This window comes from Nothobranchius furzeri, chromosome 19 (assembly GCF_043380555.1).
Source record: "Nothobranchius furzeri strain GRZ-AD chromosome 19, NfurGRZ-RIMD1, whole genome shotgun sequence".
Classification (NCBI taxonomy): Eukaryota; Metazoa; Chordata; class Actinopteri; order Cyprinodontiformes; family Nothobranchiidae; genus Nothobranchius; species Nothobranchius furzeri.
The window spans coordinates 22599543-22619641 of record NC_091759.1 but is presented as its reverse complement, the minus strand read 5'-3'; the positions used below and the strand labels follow the sequence as shown (position 1 = coordinate 22619641).

Here is a 20099-nt window from a genome sequence, read left to right as displayed (position 1 = left end):
TAGAAAGTACACATGTTGGTACACTTAACAGTGAGCGAGTACTTCTACCTTTGATTGGGTCTTCTGACATCAACATCAGCCTGACTCTGACAGAAACGACCTTAACCCTCAGGCTTCACTTTAACTTTCATACAAAAGAGTCATTAGAGGGCAAAAACGTCCGCTTGTAAGGGTTTTTTTTAGCTTTCTCGCCTGGGCAACATATGGAGAAATGACAGAATTTGGTGGTGAACAGTAAAAATCATAAATTTGACTACTTTGTCCAAAATGAAACCATAACATCACAGAAAGCATGATTACTTGCTGCAGATGATGCAGGATCAAAAACTGTGGTTTGCATTGAAGTCAATGGGACGTTTTTGCCTCTAATGGCTCGAGTGTATAGTGAATTTTAAATCTGTTGCTATGTAAAAACTATAAATGCAAAAAATTCAAAATTTTAGATATTTCATAACATAATCAAGACTGATTGGAACTAAACACCCCCAGGCAAAAAAAAAAAGTCTTTTTTAGAAAATAACTCAGTTTTAGTTTTTCTTCTTCATAAATTACATCAATGACTGAGTATTTAAACTGGCATTTCAAGGGTTAAAAGCCTCAAAATGACTGATTTTTTTCATGTTTGAGCAGGGCTGAAGTTGTTCAACATATGTGTGAAAAAAAAAACATTAAAAAAAATTTTATAGCCACTATTACAAGCGGATGTTTTTGTCCTCTAAAGTCTCAAGTGTTTCTTTCATAGTGTTCCCTTGGTCTATTTTAAAAATTCCAAATTTGTCCAGAGAGCGGTTTTGCGACAACATTTTTTTACCGTATGCACAAACGGTGGTGAAATGGTGTCAAAACGAAAAACAAAAAACTGCCCAAATGGACAAAAAAGTCCCTAACGAAGCCTGAGGGCTAAGTTTCATAAGATTGTTCAAAACATACAGCAGGTCCAGGAGGTCCAGCAGGTCCTTCGCTTCCCTTCAGTCCTCCACCACCCTGGAAGGAAACATCAAAAGATCTCATCACGGTTTCACCTGAGCTCCACTAAACCCTCTAGAGAAACATAAAGCATCAAACTCTGATGGTCTGAACTCGTTTCACTCACAGGGGTTCCAGGAAGTCCTCTCTCTCCAGGGAATCCTCTCAGACCAGGAGGCCCATCTTTACCAGGGCCTCCTGGAGGTCCGGGGTCTCCCTTGGTGCCCTCTTTTCCTGACGGACCAGAAAGTCCCTGCTCTCCTGGAGGACCTGGAGGTCCAGGGTGCCCACGCTCACCCATGGGGCCCGTTTCACCGGATGGACCCTAGGAGGATGGAGGGAAAAGACTAAATATGACTGCGTTGTTGCAAAAGCTGTGAAATGATGGAACCGGATGGATTAACCCACCTGAGGTCCTACAACTCCAGGAGGCCCAGGTGGACCCACTTTACCTTGGAACCCCTGTAGAAGAAGACTTGGTGAACCTAAAGATGCAGCAGAACACCTTAAACTAAGTTTATCTACAAACTTACGACTTCTCCTCTCTGTCCAGGATGTCCAGGCAGTCCGTCCTTTCCTGGTGGTCCCTGTGAAGTATTAGTTTACCTTAATTCCCCAAAAACTTCAGCTCCCATTTCAAAACAATAACCTAAAAGTGTTCAGCAGCAAAAAGCACTTACTGGAGGTCCCTTTGGTCCGGGGAAGCCGTTGGCTCCTTGAGGTCCGGGTAATCCCTGATCAGACCATGACATCGTATAAAATTAGAACATAAATTATAACCTAATTAAATCGTTTCATGATTTCCTGTAGCAGCAAATAAGAACTCACCCTCTCTCCAGGAGGACCAGGAGGGCCGTCACTTCCAGACGTTCCCTATGAGGAAATATAATATTTTAGGTCTGTTTGACACACAAAAATACTTTTAGATTATTGTATAAATAAGAAGTTATTCATATGAAGATTTGATAAAAGGGAAAAGCGTACATTTGGAGAACGTTGCTAAGCCTGGGTGTTTCGATGTTTAGACAAACCTTTGCTCCTAGTTTTCCTGTTGATCCCCTCGGTCCTCTCTGCCCTCGAGGACCCTGGTGATCACAGACAAGAGTTAAAATAGATTTCCTGATCCAGAAAAAAATTTTATAAATGCAACCAAATTAACACATTAAACCATGATGTGCTACTACTAGTTTACCCGTTTAATTATCGATTCACTAGGAGAAATACAATAAAGTTTATCTCTCACCAAATAGACTATTTACTAAGAAATCACAATGTAACGTGTGTGTGTTTTTGTCTTCTCGATCCCCAGTGAGTCGTGGTGGATGGCTGCTTATACTGAGCCAGGATTCTCTGGAGGTTTCTTCCTGTTAAAAGGGAGTTTTCCTCTCCACTGTCGTTGCATGCTTGCTTAGTATGAGGATTGCTGTAAAGACTCTGACACTAGTCAGTGACTCGATGCAACCTAATGGGTTCCTTATATAGGAAACTTTTTTCTGATTGGCTTAATGAACTGACCTGGATTGGAATGTTTACTGTGTGAAGGTCCTTGAGACGACTCTGGTCGTGATTTGGCGCTTCATAAATAAACTTGAATTGAATCATTATAAGCACAGTGCAACACCACCTAAACTGTTACTGACCAAAGGTAGTCTCTGCTGACCCCCAGTGGTTATAATTGTAACTGCACTGGCGCTAAATGATGTCGACACAAATCACCTTCTGTTTAGTTCCTCTGGTCTGACTAGGAGCTCTGAGTAAATGAGAACTTTACCGTTGGTCCTCTTTGTCCTCTTGGTCCTTGTTTTCCAGAAACACCCTGATTTAAAAAAGAAAACAAGTTACAAACTAATAAAGCACAACTACGTCTGGGTAAAATCATCACTAGTTTTAATGTTTCAGGAAGGTAACTCCTGCTTTGATAACAAGTATAACAGCTCACCCGCGTTCCCTTCTCTCCATTAGAACCAGGAAATCCAGGGAATCCAAGAGATCCCTAAAAACAAACATCTTTATATCAGTAATTATAGAAAACATTAACTAACTTCTGATGTACAAGTGTTTATTTACCTTGGGTCCTTGTCTTCCAGGGTATCCAGGAAGTCCAGGTACACCAAGTTTACCCTGGAAAAATGTCAACGATGTCATAAAATGCACAAAAAGTATATTAGCGGGTTTCAGGTAAATGTTTAGGTAGAAAAGGAGACAAGCAGCTAGTTTTATTCTCAGATGCTGTAGTTGAGTTATTGTGTCCTGCAGTAAATTTAGAGGAAACATGTTTAGTTTAATAAAGCTAAAATAAAACTTTAGAACAGGGGTGGGCGACATATCTTATTTTCCACATCTGTTGATACTGATATACATCACCATATAAAACTAATCAATATTTATCAACCTTTAATGTTCCTGTTTAACCTGTTAAACCCTAACACCCCCCAACTGGGGGCCTCTACAGTTTCATGTCCCAGACATCTACAACTGTCCACATTCTCCAAACAACTACAACCACAATCAAACAGCCCAGATGGGAAACAAGGCCATTTTAAATTGTAATAAATTAAGATACAATGATGTTTGAACTTTATTTTAGAAGAGCATCTGGCCTTCTCTGGTGTCTGCTGAAAAAAAAAAACCTTGAACAAATGTAGATGAGGACCCCTGGAATAAATAAAACAATTGACTAAATTTCCCAAATGGAATTTGAACTCACAACCTCCATCCTGTCAGCACTTTCACACAGGGCAGCTCTTTTAAAATAAAGTTCAAGTATTATTTTATCTTAATGTATCAGAAACCAAAAAGAGCTTTGTTTACAATCTAAACTGTTTTGACTGTAGCTGTGCTCGGGTAATGCAAACAACCACTGACACTTGGAACATGAAACTCCAAAGGCCCCTGATTGGGAGGCGCCAGGGCCCAAAGAAAAAAGGCCTAGGGCCTAAAGTTATTTTTGATTTAAAGCTGCAGCGCGCACGTGTGGTCGTTAGAGGAACTGCAGTCAGCACAACGCACGCCCATGACATTAAACCAGAAGTCCTGTATTATGTGACATCCTCTTTTAAAACTAATTAAAATGCCACAAAGTAAAAAATGTCACCCTTTTTTCCATAAACCACAAAAGGAAGTACAACCGTGAGCTCATCTTTATATTCTTCTCTGATTTAAACGGTCGTACCTTCTCTCCAGCAAGCCCAATTGGTCCGAGTTCTCCAGGAGGTCCAACACGACCCTTTGGTCCCTCTGGGCCATCTTCTCCTCTGGGCCCTGAAACTCCAATCTCACCCTACCAGTGAGGAACATCAGATAACAACAGTCACAATAAAGCAAACATGAAACAGGACTGAAACATCATCTAATCTTATCCACCACAAACTTATTAGCTATCATTTATTTTACCCTCTCTCCCTTGATGCCAAAATCTCCCTTAATTCCTGGGAAGCCATCTTCTCCCTACAAACAAAAACAGTTATCTGTCAATCGAGGATATTTAGGACATTTCACATGACTGATTTTAGGCGGTAACGGAGGAGTTACCTTCTCTCCTTTGTGACCCTTTAGACCGCGGATTCCTTGCACTCCCTGCAATCAAAACAAAATGTTTGGTGGTTTAATCTTTTTAAATATGACATGAAAAAACTTTAAAATATATCATTAACTCATTCGCTGCCAGCGTTTCTCGCCATTTTTTAAGAGTCACAGAACGTTGCGCGCTAGGATGATGTCGACGCCAAAACAAAGCGGAGACCCACCTCTTACATCAGGAAGAATCAGCGCGTTTCGAGCGTTGTACGTTCTCTCATAATCCGTTGTTGAATTGTGATCGGCAGAATCTTTTCCGGTTCGCCCCTTCTTTTTTTTTTTTTACAGCAGCGGCCCAAAACGATCTCCTAACACCTGGATGTTCTGCTTCCTGATCACGTGACGTACGCGGATGAAGATCGGCTTTAGAGCCGAGATGTTTGTTCTCACGGTGCGGGGGCTCGTCCGACGCCCACACAGTAAAAACATGCAAATGGCAGTGAACGGTTGGATTTAAAATGTTGACTTTTGTCATCATTGGCAGTATATGAGTTAATACACTGCTCAAAAAATAAAGGTAACACAAAAATAAGACTAGATCTGAATGTTCTTTAGCTGAACGTGCCGACAACAAACACAAAAATTATGAATGGAAATCAAACATAACCCACGGAGGTTTGGATTTGGAGTCGTACTCAAAATAAAAGTGGAAAAACAACAGGCTGGTCCAGCTTTGATGTCACGTCCTTAAAACAAAAGAAAATGAGGCTCAGTAGTGGGTGTGGCCTCCACGTTTGTACGATCTCTACAACTCTTGGGCATGCTCCTGATGAGGTGGAGGATGGTCTCTTGAGGGATCTCCTCACAGGGTTCTACAACCTCACAACATAATCGGTCATTCACTCATTCACACGCTGGTGATGATGAGCTATATTGTAGCCACAGCTGCCCTGGGGCGCATTGACGGCAGAGACTGCCACACACTGGCACCACCAGTCTCTCCAACCACCACCATCAAGCAAGGCGGGTTAGGGGTCTTGCCCAGGGACACAACAGCAGCATTCTCTGGTGGGAGCCAGGATTGAACCTTGTAACTTACCAAAAGGTCAAATATTTCATCAAAAATTACCAGAAATTTACTTGTAGACACAAACTGCATCCCACATCCAGGAATGCATCACATCTGTCTGGCAACGCCTTTAAACGTGTCAAATTCTGATTTGTAAACATTTGATATAGACAAGGATCACTTCCTGAGCTAGTTAGTTCTTCAGAGTTCACTCGGTTTAGGCGACCAGTGAGCAAGCATTTGGGACCACCCTCTTATCTGACCTCAGGTCAAAACATTGCTCTGCAAAGCTTGCAAGTGACATCAGACACAACAGCCTCAGATGCAAAATAGACACTCCAGCTTCCTGCCGTCACCTGAAGGTATCTCAGACTAGATGGGTCATGCTCCGAGGTAGGGCTGCTCGATTATGACAAAAATAATAATCATGATTATTGTGACTGAAATCGAGATCTCGATTATTTAAGATGATTTTTCAATTTATGTTGATTTTATTTGTTTTTATTCTGTCATAAAATTGCTCAGGGCACAATCAGGACAAAATTAAACAAGAAACAAGATGATCACTAAAATAACTCCTGATTCCCAGTATAAAAAGACCAATATACTTATAGCTCATAGTTTATGACCCAAGGGCTATAGACCTTGGTTTAACTCATTTAAGTCTAACCAGTACAGACCCAAATACATATATCTTGCTAATACTGACAGCAAGAATTATACAGTGGCATTTATAACAAATAAATGCAAATAAATTGATGTTCATAAAATGTTGCGTAACATTTATTTAGTCATGTCAAGGTGCTGTAGGAGAGTGCACTAGCACCGTGTCCTCAGAGAGATTAGTTATTATTTATCAGCGTGAGGAACTTATTTCTACCTTATTTATAAACTATTTATTTATAGGTCCATCAGTTAATGTAATAATTGTCCCAACCACAGCTGCACCCCCCACCCCCAACCCGGTTTCACAGCAATCATGGGCAAGCTGTACGTGTGTTTAGCACACCGCACGTGCACATTTAGCTGTTTTTAGCGGCTCAGGAGCCCGCAGTTACGGTGTGTGTCACTCACTCTGTTTAATCCAACAGGGAACCGGCTCTGAGAGCTGTTTCTTTAGCGACTGACACATCACTACATCATTCCCTTTCCTAATGTCCTGAAGAACGGTCCGGAGCGCAGGCGGAGTGTTTAGCTAACCTGCAAGAAATGTCAACGACAGTTATCCAGAAAGTAGCTAAGGTTACCAGAGATGTTTCTGAGGTGTTCGCTAGGTATTTTTACGATTTCAAAAGTCAAGAAGGGGGTCTGAAAAGCTGTTAGAAATAGCGTTGAAGTCGCTAAGTTGGCAACACTGTGGGAGGAGCGCTTCATTTGCAACTCAGGGCAGTGCAAGTGGGAGGAGCAAATAATCGGCTTGTTTTGTTTTTATAATCGTTCAAAACTCAGATCATAATTGGGATAAAAATTCGATTAATTGAGCATGTTACGGACCCTGAGTTCTCTAGCGCTCAGCTTCTACTCCGCACCCTTATTCCTGCACCATTTTCAGGACCTTGGAGAGCGCCCAGCTCCCTGGCTTCACTCTATGCAGCTGACTCCCATCAGGAATCACCCAGCTGGAGCAGATAAAGATCAGCGCTGCTCAGAGAGGACAGCGAGGGAGAGGAGAGAGCGAGAGAGAGAGAGGATTGAGGCTGACAGAGAGAGGACTGGAGAGAGGATTGGAGTGAAAGATTGCTTACTTTGGAGAACTTGTGGACGGTTGCCCCTGGCTGGTTTAATTTCCACCCGCATAAGAAAACCGGTTGAGCTCCGGTTTTCTTTGCTCCTAACAGAGTTGACTGTTGCGTGGGTGAGTTGGTTCACCTGTGGACCTTTTGGTAAGGCCTCCGGGCAAGCTCCGTTGTTCCTGGTTTATTTTCAGAACCAGTGAGTTTCCGTTCCCATTGTTATTTGCTCCTTTAGTTACTTTAAGCCCTCAGCATTTGTTCCTGCAGCCTGAATTAAACTCCTGTTTTCATTAAACAGGTTTTTTTCTCCCTTAGGGACACCTTTAGTTAATAAAAGGACTTTCTTTTTATTGTGACTTGGTGTCAGATTGGTTCTTTTCTTTTCTCACGTTCCTGTGTTAGGCCTCCCTGAACCTAGACCAGGCTGAGGTCGTAACAGAGCAGCCCTACTCGGAGGTCTCCATCCCGACCTCTTGACCCCCTGGATCTCACGTGGACCTTCATACAAGGGTGCGTAGACTCGACACAAATGGCATCGGATGGTTTTATGAACAATCTAGCTTATTAAACCATACAGCCAAACTGATTTTAAAACTCAGACATCTGAAACATGTAGCTCACATTCCACCATTTCATTCATCATCTGTTATCCTGTACAACCATCATCCATACTTTGTCATGTTTAATCATTAGTTTAGAAAATACAATTAAACTCATTTTTATAAACTATATCCTTGACTCTGTCTGAATGAATACGAAGTGTGTGTTCCCTGAAGAGTCAAAGAACCTAAAGGAACGTTAGTTCAAATATTCAAAGATCAATCAGATTGATATTTCATATTTATATGAAACACCACATCTTATTGATCATTTAATAAATACGAAGTCAATCCACACCGCTACAACCTTCTGATAACTGGACAACCCCCTCAACCTCCTGAGCTACTGCTGCTACCTGGACTAAAACATCTGCCAGCTCCTGGACTGTCTGTGGTGCAACGTGGTGTTGGTGGATGGAGCGAGACATGATGTCCTAGAAGTGTTCAACTGGACTCGGGTCTGGGAAACGGGCGGAGCAGTCTATAGCATCAATGCTTTGCTCTTGCAGAACCTGCTGACACGCTTTAGCCATGGGGTCCAACATTGTCTCACATTAGGAGGAACCCAGGGCCAACCGCATCAGCATGTGGTCTCACGGCAGTCTGACCACCTCTGGTGAGCACAACTCAGGTGTGTTCCCCCGTTTTCTTATTTTAATGCATTTTTAAAGTATTGGATATCGGCAGCCACTCATAATTAAGTGACATGAACAGAAAATGTGTTGGTATCTATGAACATTTTGATAAAATATTAAATAAATGTTCCGACCTTGATGCCACGAGGGCCAGGATAGCCGATGGCTCCTTGAGGACCGTTGGGACCCTGGAGATGATCAGGAAGATGAGTTAGAAGCATAAGACAACTAAAACCACAAAGATCTACTCTAATTATTCTAAATACACACAGAAAAAAGTTTAGGATGAAACATTAGGTGGTTTAAATTGACACCTACCTGGTTTCCTTTAGTGCCTGATGGACCCTCCTCTCCTGGGTGACCCTGAGAACAGAAAATGGGGCTCGAGTCTCTGGACAAATAAAAATACATAAAATCATATTTAATATTTTAAAAGGGAAACTTACAGGAGGGCCGTCCGCTCCAGGCATTCCTGGTAAACCTGGTTTTCCATTGGGACCCTAGAAAGAAGCACAAAGTGGTCACGAGCTTAATCTGAGTACCGTATTTTCCGGACTATAAGCCGCTACTTTTTTCCCACGCTTTGAACCATGCGGCTTATAATGAGGTGCGGCTTTACTGCAGATTTTCCTTCACCTGCCACTAGGGGGCGCTTTAGCAGAAAGTGAAACAGGCGGAAGTCAAAAGTGGAAATCGAAGAAAGTGCTCATTTTAATTTAGCACATGCAAGCAGCCGGCACGACGAAGATTTTTTTTCAAATCCATACCCCCTCGTCATGGTAACTACACGTATGAGTTCATATGATGCCGCATTTAAGTTGAAGGCCATCAATCTGGCAGTAAAGGAGGGAAACAGTGCTGCCGCACGTAAGCTTGGCATGAATGAATCCATGGTTCGGCGCTGGAGACGGCAGCGGGAAGAACTTATTCAAGCCAGCTTCACCCGGGGATGATGACAGCAACACGGACAGCGACACTGACATCGCCACAGAAAAGGTATGTGACGAAGCTCTTCTGAGGCTGTTCAACTCCGACACTGAAGAAGAGGACTTTAATGGCTTTAGTGCGCAAGGGGAAGATGAGAGCGAATGACTTCTTCTGGTAGGCAAGTGTGTTTTATTTACTAACCAGGCATGTTTTGTGTGCAGTTTTTATTTTCTAATCATCCAGGGCTTATTAATGCTGAGTCTGCGCTGTTCTTTTCTTCTAAACATGCTAATTACGGTAATAACGTGTCAGTGCTGTTTTTATTTTATAACCATCCAGAAACATGAATGCTATCAGTGCTGTTCTCTTTTCTAAACTTGCAGGCACGTTCACCCGTGTTTAAAATTAGTTTTGTTGAATTAAAACAACAACAAAAAACCTCCGTGTAGCGTCTTTCTGTCTAATTATCTTATGTTATGGCCGTACATGCACTGTGCGCCAGAGACCTGCATGTGGCTGCTGCGCCGCGGCTTGTATTTGAGTGCGGCGTGTGTAGAAAACCTTTTTTTTTTGTTGGTGCGGCTTATATTGAGGTGCGCTCTATAGTCCAGAAATTACAGTAACTATATAATCCAAGACTAATCCTAATTTCTAGCATTCCCAGACCCAGTGGATATAGAGTCTCACATTCCTTAGTGGATATCAGTATTTCTATTCTTTTTGTGAAACCAGTTTAACGTCTATACTGCTGCTGGTTTGTCCAAAATACAAGCTGAAAAATAAGGTTCATGGATATTTTAGATTTTTGTTATTAGGGCCTCTGGTTTATGAAGACAATAGTTAAACATGAGGAAGATCTGGAACTAGCAGCAGGGTCATTGAGGATTTCAACATTTTAATGTATTTCTAGTATCTAGGACACAAATTCTGGGTTACTTACTTTCTCTCCTGGAGGTCCAATAGCTCCCTGAGGTCCTGGCATTCCCTGCAAAAACAACAAATATAAAACCAATTATGTATTCTTTACTCTAAACGTCGTATGCAAATGCAGAAAAGACACACTGCTCTCCCCAAAGGGGATGCAGCCTGTAAATTACTATAGAGCACACTAGAGCTGGGGATTCTTCAGCAACACAGGAACAATAAAACTGCAGAAACGTTGGTCTGTCACATAAAGGCAATGATACCAGTGATGCAGCTTCTTACTCCTAAAAAACATCAAATGGCAGGTAGGTTGTCTCACCTGAGTTCCTGGAGTTCCCTGCTGGCCTGGAGGTCCGGGCTCACCTTGAGGACCCTGAGAGATAAAATAAAAAGTGACTGGAAGGTACAAAAGGAGTAGTAAAATTTATGAAATGACTGGTTGTACAGTTCAGATCCTACTTGTAAATAATCTGATAATTTCATGATGACATGTTAAAGTTGCTTTCCGGAGTTTTCCCGTTTCAGAAATGATGTATTATTTGTCAGAAATCTGTAAAAGTGATTGTCTCATCCTGTGATAAAATGTAAGCGATACGTCTTGTTTTTTTTTTTTTTGCTAACCACGCCCCCTGCCCTGCAGAGCGCCGTGCAATAGGAAACTGAGCGCCAACCAGAACTAACCAATAGCGTTAGACTACCGCGTACGTGCTTCAAATTTAAGGAATACCTCGGCTGATGCAGAGTTGAGGAACTTTTCACGGACAAGAAAGTCTCTAAAATATAAATATGTGAGACCACAAAGGAGAATAATACTCGTAAAACAACGTGTTTTTGCTGTTTGTCGCTACAGAAGCACATTTATAAACAGAAATGTGAAGTCGCCATCTTAAAAAAACAGGAACTGCGTTTTGGTGTGATATGCTTGTCAGCCACTAGATGGTGCCATCGGATAACAGAAATACTCCGGAAAGAAGCTTTAACCATTACTGACCAAATTTCCTTTGGGACCGTGAGGGCCATCATTTCCTCGTACACCCTGGAAGGAGAGAGAGAGAGCACACAGTAAAAAACATTTGCTGCCCATGTGAACAACTTCCTCACTGGTTTATATCAGAGCACTTTTTTGCAGGTAGAAAGTGAAAATGCCCTTTTTATTCTTTAATCGCAGCATATCAGACACTGGTGATGAGAAAGTCCATCATTTTAAACATCAATATCTATAAAGTTCTGCTGTATTATTCTGATTCATGAAAACAAGATAAAAGCAAAACAAAAAAGTCACACTACACTAAACAGCTCTGTTAGATATAAATATATGGCGTAGATGTCAAAAATGGCTGCCAGAATCCTCCCTTCAGCAGAAACTGAAGAACATCACATCCTAATTTCTGGATCAGTAGCTTTCCCGGCCGTCATATCAGGATACAGACTGTTGCTTCAGACATGGCTGTGGGTGTTGTGTGGTTTACTTACAGGAGGTCCAGAGATTCCTGGAGGACCTTTAGGCCCGAGCAGACCACGGGGTCCCTAAAGACAAAGGCAGAAACACATCTAGGGTAAGATAAAACTCAGTAACAGGGAAAACTCAAGGTCTAAAACAATACTCTCAAATTCAACTACCGTATTTTCCGCAGTATAAGTCGCACCAGCCATAAAATGTATAATGAAGAAAAAAACATATATAAGTCGCACTATAAGTCGCATTTTGGGGGGAAACTTTATTACTTTTCTTACAAAATCTGAGACCAAGCGTTTCACATTGCAAGACAAGTACCGGTAATAATAACAGAATAAACAATCAGGGCGCAGCTGCGCGCCACGGTCTCCAGCAGAAGATGGCGGCGTTTCAAACCCTCCCAGTGGGTGGGGAGAGCGCCCGCAGTACCCCGCCTGCCACAGGCTGCAGCAGGTGATGGCGGTGTTTGAAACCCTCCCAGCGGGGCAGAGGAGCTGAAACCTGGACCGGAGCCGGCCCGCAGCAGCGCGCAACGGTCTCCAGCAGGTGATGGCGGGGCAGGGGAGCTCATTCCTGGTCTGGAGCCGGCCCGCAGCAGCACGGTACACATAATTTGGTACATAAGTCACTTTGGTATATAAGTCGCAGGACCAGCCAGACTATGAAAAAAAGTGCAACTTATAGTCTGGAAAATACGGTATGTGAATAAATTATGTGTAAATATGCACAGCCAATAAAAATCTAAATGAGCTGTTAAATCTCTTTGGTTGCCATGGAAACACTCACGGGTTCACCTGGGAGACCCCTGGGTCCGACGTCTCCATCGTCTCCCTACAAACAGAAACAAGAGTGAATAAATGCTGACAAAACTGATATAAAGTAACACAAAGTAAGATTACTGAAGTATTTTAGATGTTTTTCTGTTTCAGTGCATACCCTCTCTCCATCTTCTCCTTGAGATCCTGGTGGTCCCATTGGTCCCGGGTCACCCTGACAAGATCCAAAGCAGAAGAAATCAGAACACAGAAAACTTCATCTACTTCCAAAAAACCCAAACAGTTATTCAAGCGTCGATGATATCACATGGATACATTACACATTACCAAGAACTTACCCTGTGTCCTTTGTCACCAGGCAAACCAGGAAGACCATCAAAGCCACGATCGCCCTGAGACGAACACACAAACCATAAGGCACAACGACTACACCAAACAGAATAGATTAAAAACACAAATATTTATTATTTAGGGAATAACCTGTGTTTTTATTTGACAAATATGATAACAGAGTGAATACTTTACTTTAGATCCGGGCTCTCCGGGCATTCCCCGAGGCCCATCAGCACCAGCACGACCCTGAGAGCACAAGCAGACAATATTAAAATGTTTTAAAACTTTAAATGTAAAGTTTGTTTTTACCAACTAAAACAACCCAAATAAGATTCTGTATGGTCGTGTTTGCAAAAAAAGATTACAGGACCAAAACGACCTTATAAAAAAAAACACAAAGAGCTATCCTGGCCCTCTGAAAAAACACAAGTGTTTGTTATAAACTATAATCACTGTGTTAGCATGTGTAGAATCTGTGATAACAACTAGGGCTGCAACAAACGATTATTTGGATAATCGATTAATCGGATGGGGTCTCGACACGATTAATCGGATTACATAGGGACATTTTTTAAAACTGCTAGGGAAACGTTATTTTTCTCTTTCCTTCACTTTATTAAACACAACATTATTAGAAAACAGTTCAATAGCAGAAAAACAACATGCCATCACCTAAATTGTCTTATAAGGTGTATAGACAGAGACCCTAAGCTACACCTATCTGTGACCTAAAGTGCTTGGTCCAAGTTAAACAGCTTAAAGAGCAAGTCAACCCCTACCAGAGTCTAACTCCACTCCCACTTCATGTTTGAAAAATGCAACACATGCTGTTGCCTGGCAGACCGAGAGGGCGGAGCCGCTAACAAATACACACACACTCAGGCTCACGACAGCATTGTGACATCATAATGTACCAGTTTACATCATAGCATACTTCTTAGCCAATAGCGGTGGCTGATTTAAATTAAAATACAGTGCAGAGTTTTTACCTGACAACGGCACAACACTGCCAGTTTTAGGCAGAATATTTAAATTTTAACTAAGATGCACTGAAGTGCCAAATTATTGACGACACGTGTCTGCAGCACGATTAGACACTCGTTTATTTAGTTTATCAGCAAAAAAGTTTATTTGGGGGTGACTTGCTCTTTAAGGGCAATTCTCATCTGTTTTGTTTGATCTCATCTGTAGACATTTATTATAATTGGGGATGTCAAACAACTAATTTTTAAATGTAATTAAACATAGGCTGTGAATTAATCAAAATTAATCACTATTTCCAAAAATGACTGAAAAAAAAACCCAAATAAAACAAAAGTAAATGAATGCCATCCTCCTTGCGATGATGCCCTGGGCAACTGCCATAAAGTCACATCAAGAAATGCTGCTGATCATTCCAATGATCCCAAATAGACTCACATTAGGCCACATGAAAGCAACTGAACCCAAAAATATATTAACCAGTATACAAGTGCTGGCCAGTAAATTAGAATATCATCAAAAGGTTGAAAATATTTCAGTAATTCCATTCAAAACGTGAAACTTGTACATTATATTCATGCAATGCACACAGACCAATGTATTTCCAATGTTCATTACATTTAAATTTGATATTCATAAGTGACAACTAATGAAAACTCCAAATTTGGTATCTCAAAAAATTAGAATATTCTGAAAAGGCTGAATATAGAAGACACCTGCTGCCACTCTAATCAGCTGATTTACTCAAAACACCTGCAAAGGCCTTTAAAAGGTCCCTCAGTCTTGTTTTGAAGGCACCACAATCATGGGGAAGACTTCTGACTTAACAGCTGTCCAAAAGACAATCATTGACACCTTGCACAAGGAGGGCAAGACACAAAAGGTGATTGCTAAAGAAGCTGGCTGTTCGCAGAGCTCTGTGTCCAAGCACATTAACAGACAGGCGAAGGGACGGAAAAAATGTGGTAGAAAAAAGTGTACAAGCTCTAGGGATAACCGCACCCTGCAGAGAATTGTGACGACAAACCCATTCAAAAATGTGGGGGAGATCCACAAAGAGTGGACTGCAGCTGGAGTCAGCGCTTCAAGAACCACCACGAGGAGACTCATGAAAGACATGGGATTCAGGTGTCGCATTCCGTGTGTCAAGCCACTCTTGAACAAGAAACAGCGCAAGAAGCGTCTCGCCTGGGCCAAGGACAAAAAGGACTGGACTGATGCTGAGTGGTCCAAAGTTATGTTTTCTGATGAAAGCAAGTTCTGCATTTCCTTTGGAAATCAAGGACCCAGAGTCTGGAGGAAGAGCGGAGAAGCACAGAATCCACGTTGCATGAGGTCCAGTGTAAAGTTTCCACCGTCAGTGATGGTGTGGGGTGCCATGTCATCTGCCGGTGTTGGCCCACTCTGTTTCCTGAGGTCCAGGGTCAATGCAGCCGTCTACCAGGAAGTTTTAGAGCACTTCATGCTTCCTGCTGCTGACCAACTTTATGGGGATGCAGACTTCACCTTTCAACAGGACTTGGCACCTGCACACAGTGCCAAAACCACCAGCACCTGGTTCAAGGACCATGGTATCCCTGTCCTTGATTGGCCAGCAAACTCGCCTGACCTTAACCCCATAGATTTTCTATGGGGTATTGTGAAGCGGAGGATGCAATACGCTAGACCCAACAATGCAGAGGAGCTGAAGACGACTATCAGAGCAACCTGGGCTCTCATAACACCTGAGCAGTGCCACAGACTGATCGAGTCCATGCCACGCCGCATTACTGCAGTTATTGAGGCAAAAGGAGCCCCGACTAAGTATTGAGTGCTATACATGCACATTCTTTTCATGTTCATTCTTTTCAGTTGGCCAACATTAGAGAAACAAACATTTTTTCATTGGCCTTTAGAATATTCTAATTTTCTGAGATACCAGATTTGATGTTTTCATTGGTTGTCACCTATAAATATCAAAATTAAACGTAATGAACATTGGAAATACATTGGTCTGTGTGCATTGCATGAATATAATGTACAAGTTTCACGTTTTGAATGGAATTACTGAAATATTTTCAACCTTTTGATGATATTCTAATTTACTGGCCAGCACTTGTATAACTGCACTCTCACACAACACGCCTGCAGCAACAGTTAGGACTCCTCCCTCCCTTTTAAAAGCGTTTTCGCTTCTGAGGACATTGTGAAGCCACGTTAGTCTGGCCCCGGTGTGATCAACCAGTTTCTGCGGGAATGTGACGGCGGAACCGGTTCGCAGCGGCGCGAGTCCAGTCCGTCCCCCCCCCCCCCCCCCCGCCTATCTAATAGCGTCGCGCTTACAATTTTATAGACTTTTTTTAACGAGCTTAGGGCATGTCTAGCCTGTGTAATAATCCGGGGCTTGGGTCAATCACTTTTGAAAAGTTTTTAACTTACCCGGACACCGAGCTCTCGCCTTCCTCGCTGATGATTCTGACATGCTTGCGTTTAAGACGCTGCATAATCACCGTTGTATCCCCGTGCCATGCTAAGTCTGACCTACAAACGTTGCATGTCTTCGCCTGATTTAACTGAAAATGCTCCCAAACTTTAGAAATTTTTACTTTTTGGGGGTCTCGCTGCTTCTGCCATGTTCCTCTTACAAACACCTGCCGGCTCTGCACCGGTCTGCGCGCAACGGCGGGCAGGAGGGGAGGGGGCTTTTGGAAGAGTTGCGCAACACAACGAATCGATGACACAATTCGTTGCCAACGCTTTTAGTAATCGATTTTCATCGAATTTATCGATTCGTTGTTGCAGCCCTAATAACAACAAATACAACAAATAAAAACTAAACAGAAACAAAGTGGCTGTTTCTACTCACTCTTCTTCCTGATTTACCCGGAGGACCCAGCAACCCCTGTGATCCTCTGGGGCCCTAAAAACAAACAAACAAATGTCTGTGATTGGTGGCCGGTATAAATGATCAACACCAGTTTGGAGAAGCGACTGGTTTACCTGAGGACCAGGATCTCCACTTTCTCCCTTCAGCCCAGAGCTTCCTGGACTTCCCTACAACAAATGAAACAATTAATTTGTTGACATCCATATTTAAATGAAAACAATTACATTTGGGGCGACGGTGGCACAGGAGTTAAGAGCTCGCCTCGCAATCGGAAGGTCGCAGGTTCGAGACCCGCTCAGTCTGTCGCTGTCGTTGTGTCCTTGGGCAAGACACTTAACCCACATTGCCTGCTGGTGGTGGTCGGAGGGACCGGTGGCGCCAGTGCTCGGCAGCCTCGCCTCTGTCAGTGCGCCCCAGGGCAGCTGTGGCTACATCGTAGCTCATCCCCATCAGTGTGTGAATGGGTGTGTGAATGGGTGAATGACTGATTGTGTTGTAAAGCGCCTTGGGGGGTTCCAGGACTCTAGAAGGCGCTATATCAAATACAGGCCATTTTACAGGCCATTTGCAACACAAAACAAAATCATAAAAAAATATATGTGTCTGAAATCTTTGGGCCGGCGCAGTTCAATGAAACATAACAATAAAGAGTTCATGAATAATCTGTTGAGTAAAACATTGTTAACAATAAAAAAAAAAAACCTCTTGGTATAAACAACAAAACAAAAGGAAACATACCACAGGTCCAGGGCGCCCGGTGAATCCCATTGGTCCAGGAGGTCCTTTCAGTGCCATCTAAAGAAAGTTACATCTCTAAATCAATAGTGATGATGTGGCTGTTTATCAGGAATCTGTGGCAGAAATCTTCTTTCTAAATCAGAAATATTTTCTGTAGGTTTTACGTTAGCAGCCTGTATTAAACTTTCAGCCCAAGTTTCAATTGTCACAAATTTAATTTGTATTTTGGTGCATTTTTCTAATTAAAATGGCTTTTTCTATGCAAGGAAAAATAAAACCTGCCCAAAATGGTATAAATCTATTTCTAACTGGGTAACAGTAAAGCATCAGACATCCCTTAAGTGCACAGTGAACAGGTGACATAAAAGTTTCTGACTGACCCTAGCCTGAGACAAGATGGCGGCTGCCTGGGCCTCCTGTGCAGAGACAACGGGACCCTTATCGCCGCCGCCCTGCCCAAAACGGAACTGCAAAGAAAGGAAGAAAAACAGAAGATATGAAGCAGATCCGTGTGTCGAATCGGAGAAAATATAACTGAACAACAAAAACTAACAAACAGAACCCAAAATGTCTTTGTAAGATGTAGCTGATTGACCAAATTGTTTGGTTGAGCGACCATAATGAAAATTCCATATATCAGTCTGAGTTAAACACAAAACGACTAAATCTAGTGAAAATGCAGAATCACACCCATGATCAAAAGGTACAAGTGACTCACAGGAAGCATGACTGAGGTTCCAGGAGGTCCAGGGACTCCATCAGCCCCAGGCAGACCAGCTTTACCAGGAGGACCCTGCAGGGTGAAGAGGATTGATGAAGCTGACAGAAGTGCAGAAAAAGCTCTAAAATAGCAGTAATTACACATTCCTCAGAACTACTGGTGCACAAATCTGCCCTGAATAGAATAAAGAAGAAAATATTACTTACCCTCTCTCCAGGATCTCCCACAGAACCAGGAGGTCCAGATGATCCAGGAGGTCCAGACGGTCCCTTGAAAAGGAAATGTAGGATTTGTATATTTTTCAGCAGAGTAGAAGTGCAACTTAAAAATACCAGTTGAAATGAGGAAAATCATAAGGTCTAATAATTTTCATAAAGACTAAATAAATATGACGGACTTACTGCAGGCCCTTCAGGCCCTGGGGGACCTTCTATTAACATGCCCTAAAATGGACAAAATAAATAAAACAACTGAGAATTAAAAAAAGAAAGAAAACAGAATGCACCTTGCAGAAATTTAATAATAGGAAATAATGTAAAATATAAACACAATAAAACAGAATACTTCTCAAATATGAGCAGAATAAATAACTGGCCAAAAACCTTGGAGTCTTTCTCCAATTTTAACTTCTAATTATTGGCTCCTTTAAAAACCCAGAATTCATATCTTATGATGGGGTAAAGTTTTCATCATTTAACAAAATCAGACCCTCTAAATAAAAAGCTCAAGAGAATTTGCGACTCACAGGCTCCAAAACAGCAGGTTCTCCCTTTTCTCCTTTCTGGCCTCTAAAGGCGGCCTGAGGGAAAACACAAGTACCCAGGAACATAGTTCTGTCATTATAAACATACTTACACAGGAAACTGCAAAGCAAAACAAAAGTCTAGTTCATTCAAATATACAACAGGCACCAAGAAAATAAACTAAAACGTTTCCTGTATTATAGTAAAAGAACAAATTTACAACCTGTGTTGTTGTGAAAGGCATGAAAGCCTTCCTTCAAACATCATTGACTATTATGTTTTCCACCGAGCGGGTCCATTACTTTTCAACACTTATTGCATGAAAAAGCTTAGCAATAACAATAAAAAGCCATACACTGAGAAAATGACATTATTGACAGTTTTACTTAAAAATGCCTTTTTTTTAGTGTACGTGAGAGCTACTGCTTACATTTATTAGTATTCCCAACAGCTTTTACTTTGGTAACAGCTAAAGCATTATTGTCATTGAAAAAGTCAGTTTCAACCACTAACACACCTTCAAGGTCTTGAATTGCATTCAAATATGTGTTCCTCTTTGACTGATTGAGCTTGCCGTAGTAACAACTGAAATTTAAAGTTGAAAATTTTTAGCTTAACGTATGGACATCGGGGACAGTTCAACTGGATTGGCAGACCGGGGTGGTGGTCCCTCTATTTAACCATCCCACTGTCCTAATGGGTATGACCCCGCGAGGAAAGTTGACCAATGAGCAGGAGTGAGCACCACCTCACCCCCGTCACGTGGACCTCAAGGGATAAACCATCAATCCTGCCCAATGGTCAACTTTCCTCGCGAGGTCACCCATAAAGACAGTGGGAGGGTTTAAAATGGGGACCGCAGAATGTGTTCCAACTACAGAGGGAGGAGCAATATGGTTTCCATTCTGGCTTTGGAACACTGGACCGGCTCTTTACCCTTAGGGCGTCCTGGAGGGTGTGTGGGAGTTTTCCCAACTAATCTACAAGTGTTTTGTGGATTTGAAGGTGTTCGACCGCGTACCTTGGGGGGGCCCTGTGGGGGGTACTTTCGGAGTATGGGGTACAAGGCCCTCTGATACGAGCGGTTAGGTCCCTGCATGACTGGTGTCAGAGCTT

General features: G+C 42.3%; 1 protein-coding gene across 1 annotated transcript in view; it reads right to left on the bottom strand.

Annotated features, from left to right (window-relative positions):
- Positions 1-20099, bottom strand: part of LOC139064220 (collagen alpha-2(XI) chain-like) — a 66984-nt gene that overhangs the window by 6051 nt on the left and 40834 nt on the right. The window contains 32 exon segments of the mRNA XM_070547275.1: positions 931-984; positions 1094-1291; positions 1375-1428; positions 1500-1553; positions 1647-1700; positions 1795-1839; positions 1998-2051; positions 2738-2782; positions 2906-2959; positions 3034-3087; positions 4139-4246; positions 4360-4413; positions 4498-4542; positions 8653-8706; positions 8837-8881; positions 8965-9018; positions 10386-10430; positions 10689-10742; positions 11361-11405; positions 11843-11896; positions 12612-12656; positions 12762-12815; positions 12940-12993; positions 13127-13180; positions 16761-16814; positions 16895-16948; positions 17520-17576; positions 17900-17986; positions 18238-18312; positions 18447-18509; positions 18642-18683; positions 18986-19039. Of these exon segments, the coding sequence (XP_070403376.1) occupies positions 931-984; positions 1094-1291; positions 1375-1428; positions 1500-1553; positions 1647-1700; positions 1795-1839; positions 1998-2051; positions 2738-2782; positions 2906-2959; positions 3034-3087; positions 4139-4246; positions 4360-4413; positions 4498-4542; positions 8653-8706; positions 8837-8881; positions 8965-9018; positions 10386-10430; positions 10689-10742; positions 11361-11405; positions 11843-11896; positions 12612-12656; positions 12762-12815; positions 12940-12993; positions 13127-13180; positions 16761-16814; positions 16895-16948; positions 17520-17576; positions 17900-17986; positions 18238-18312; positions 18447-18509; positions 18642-18683; positions 18986-19039 (1917 nt within the window).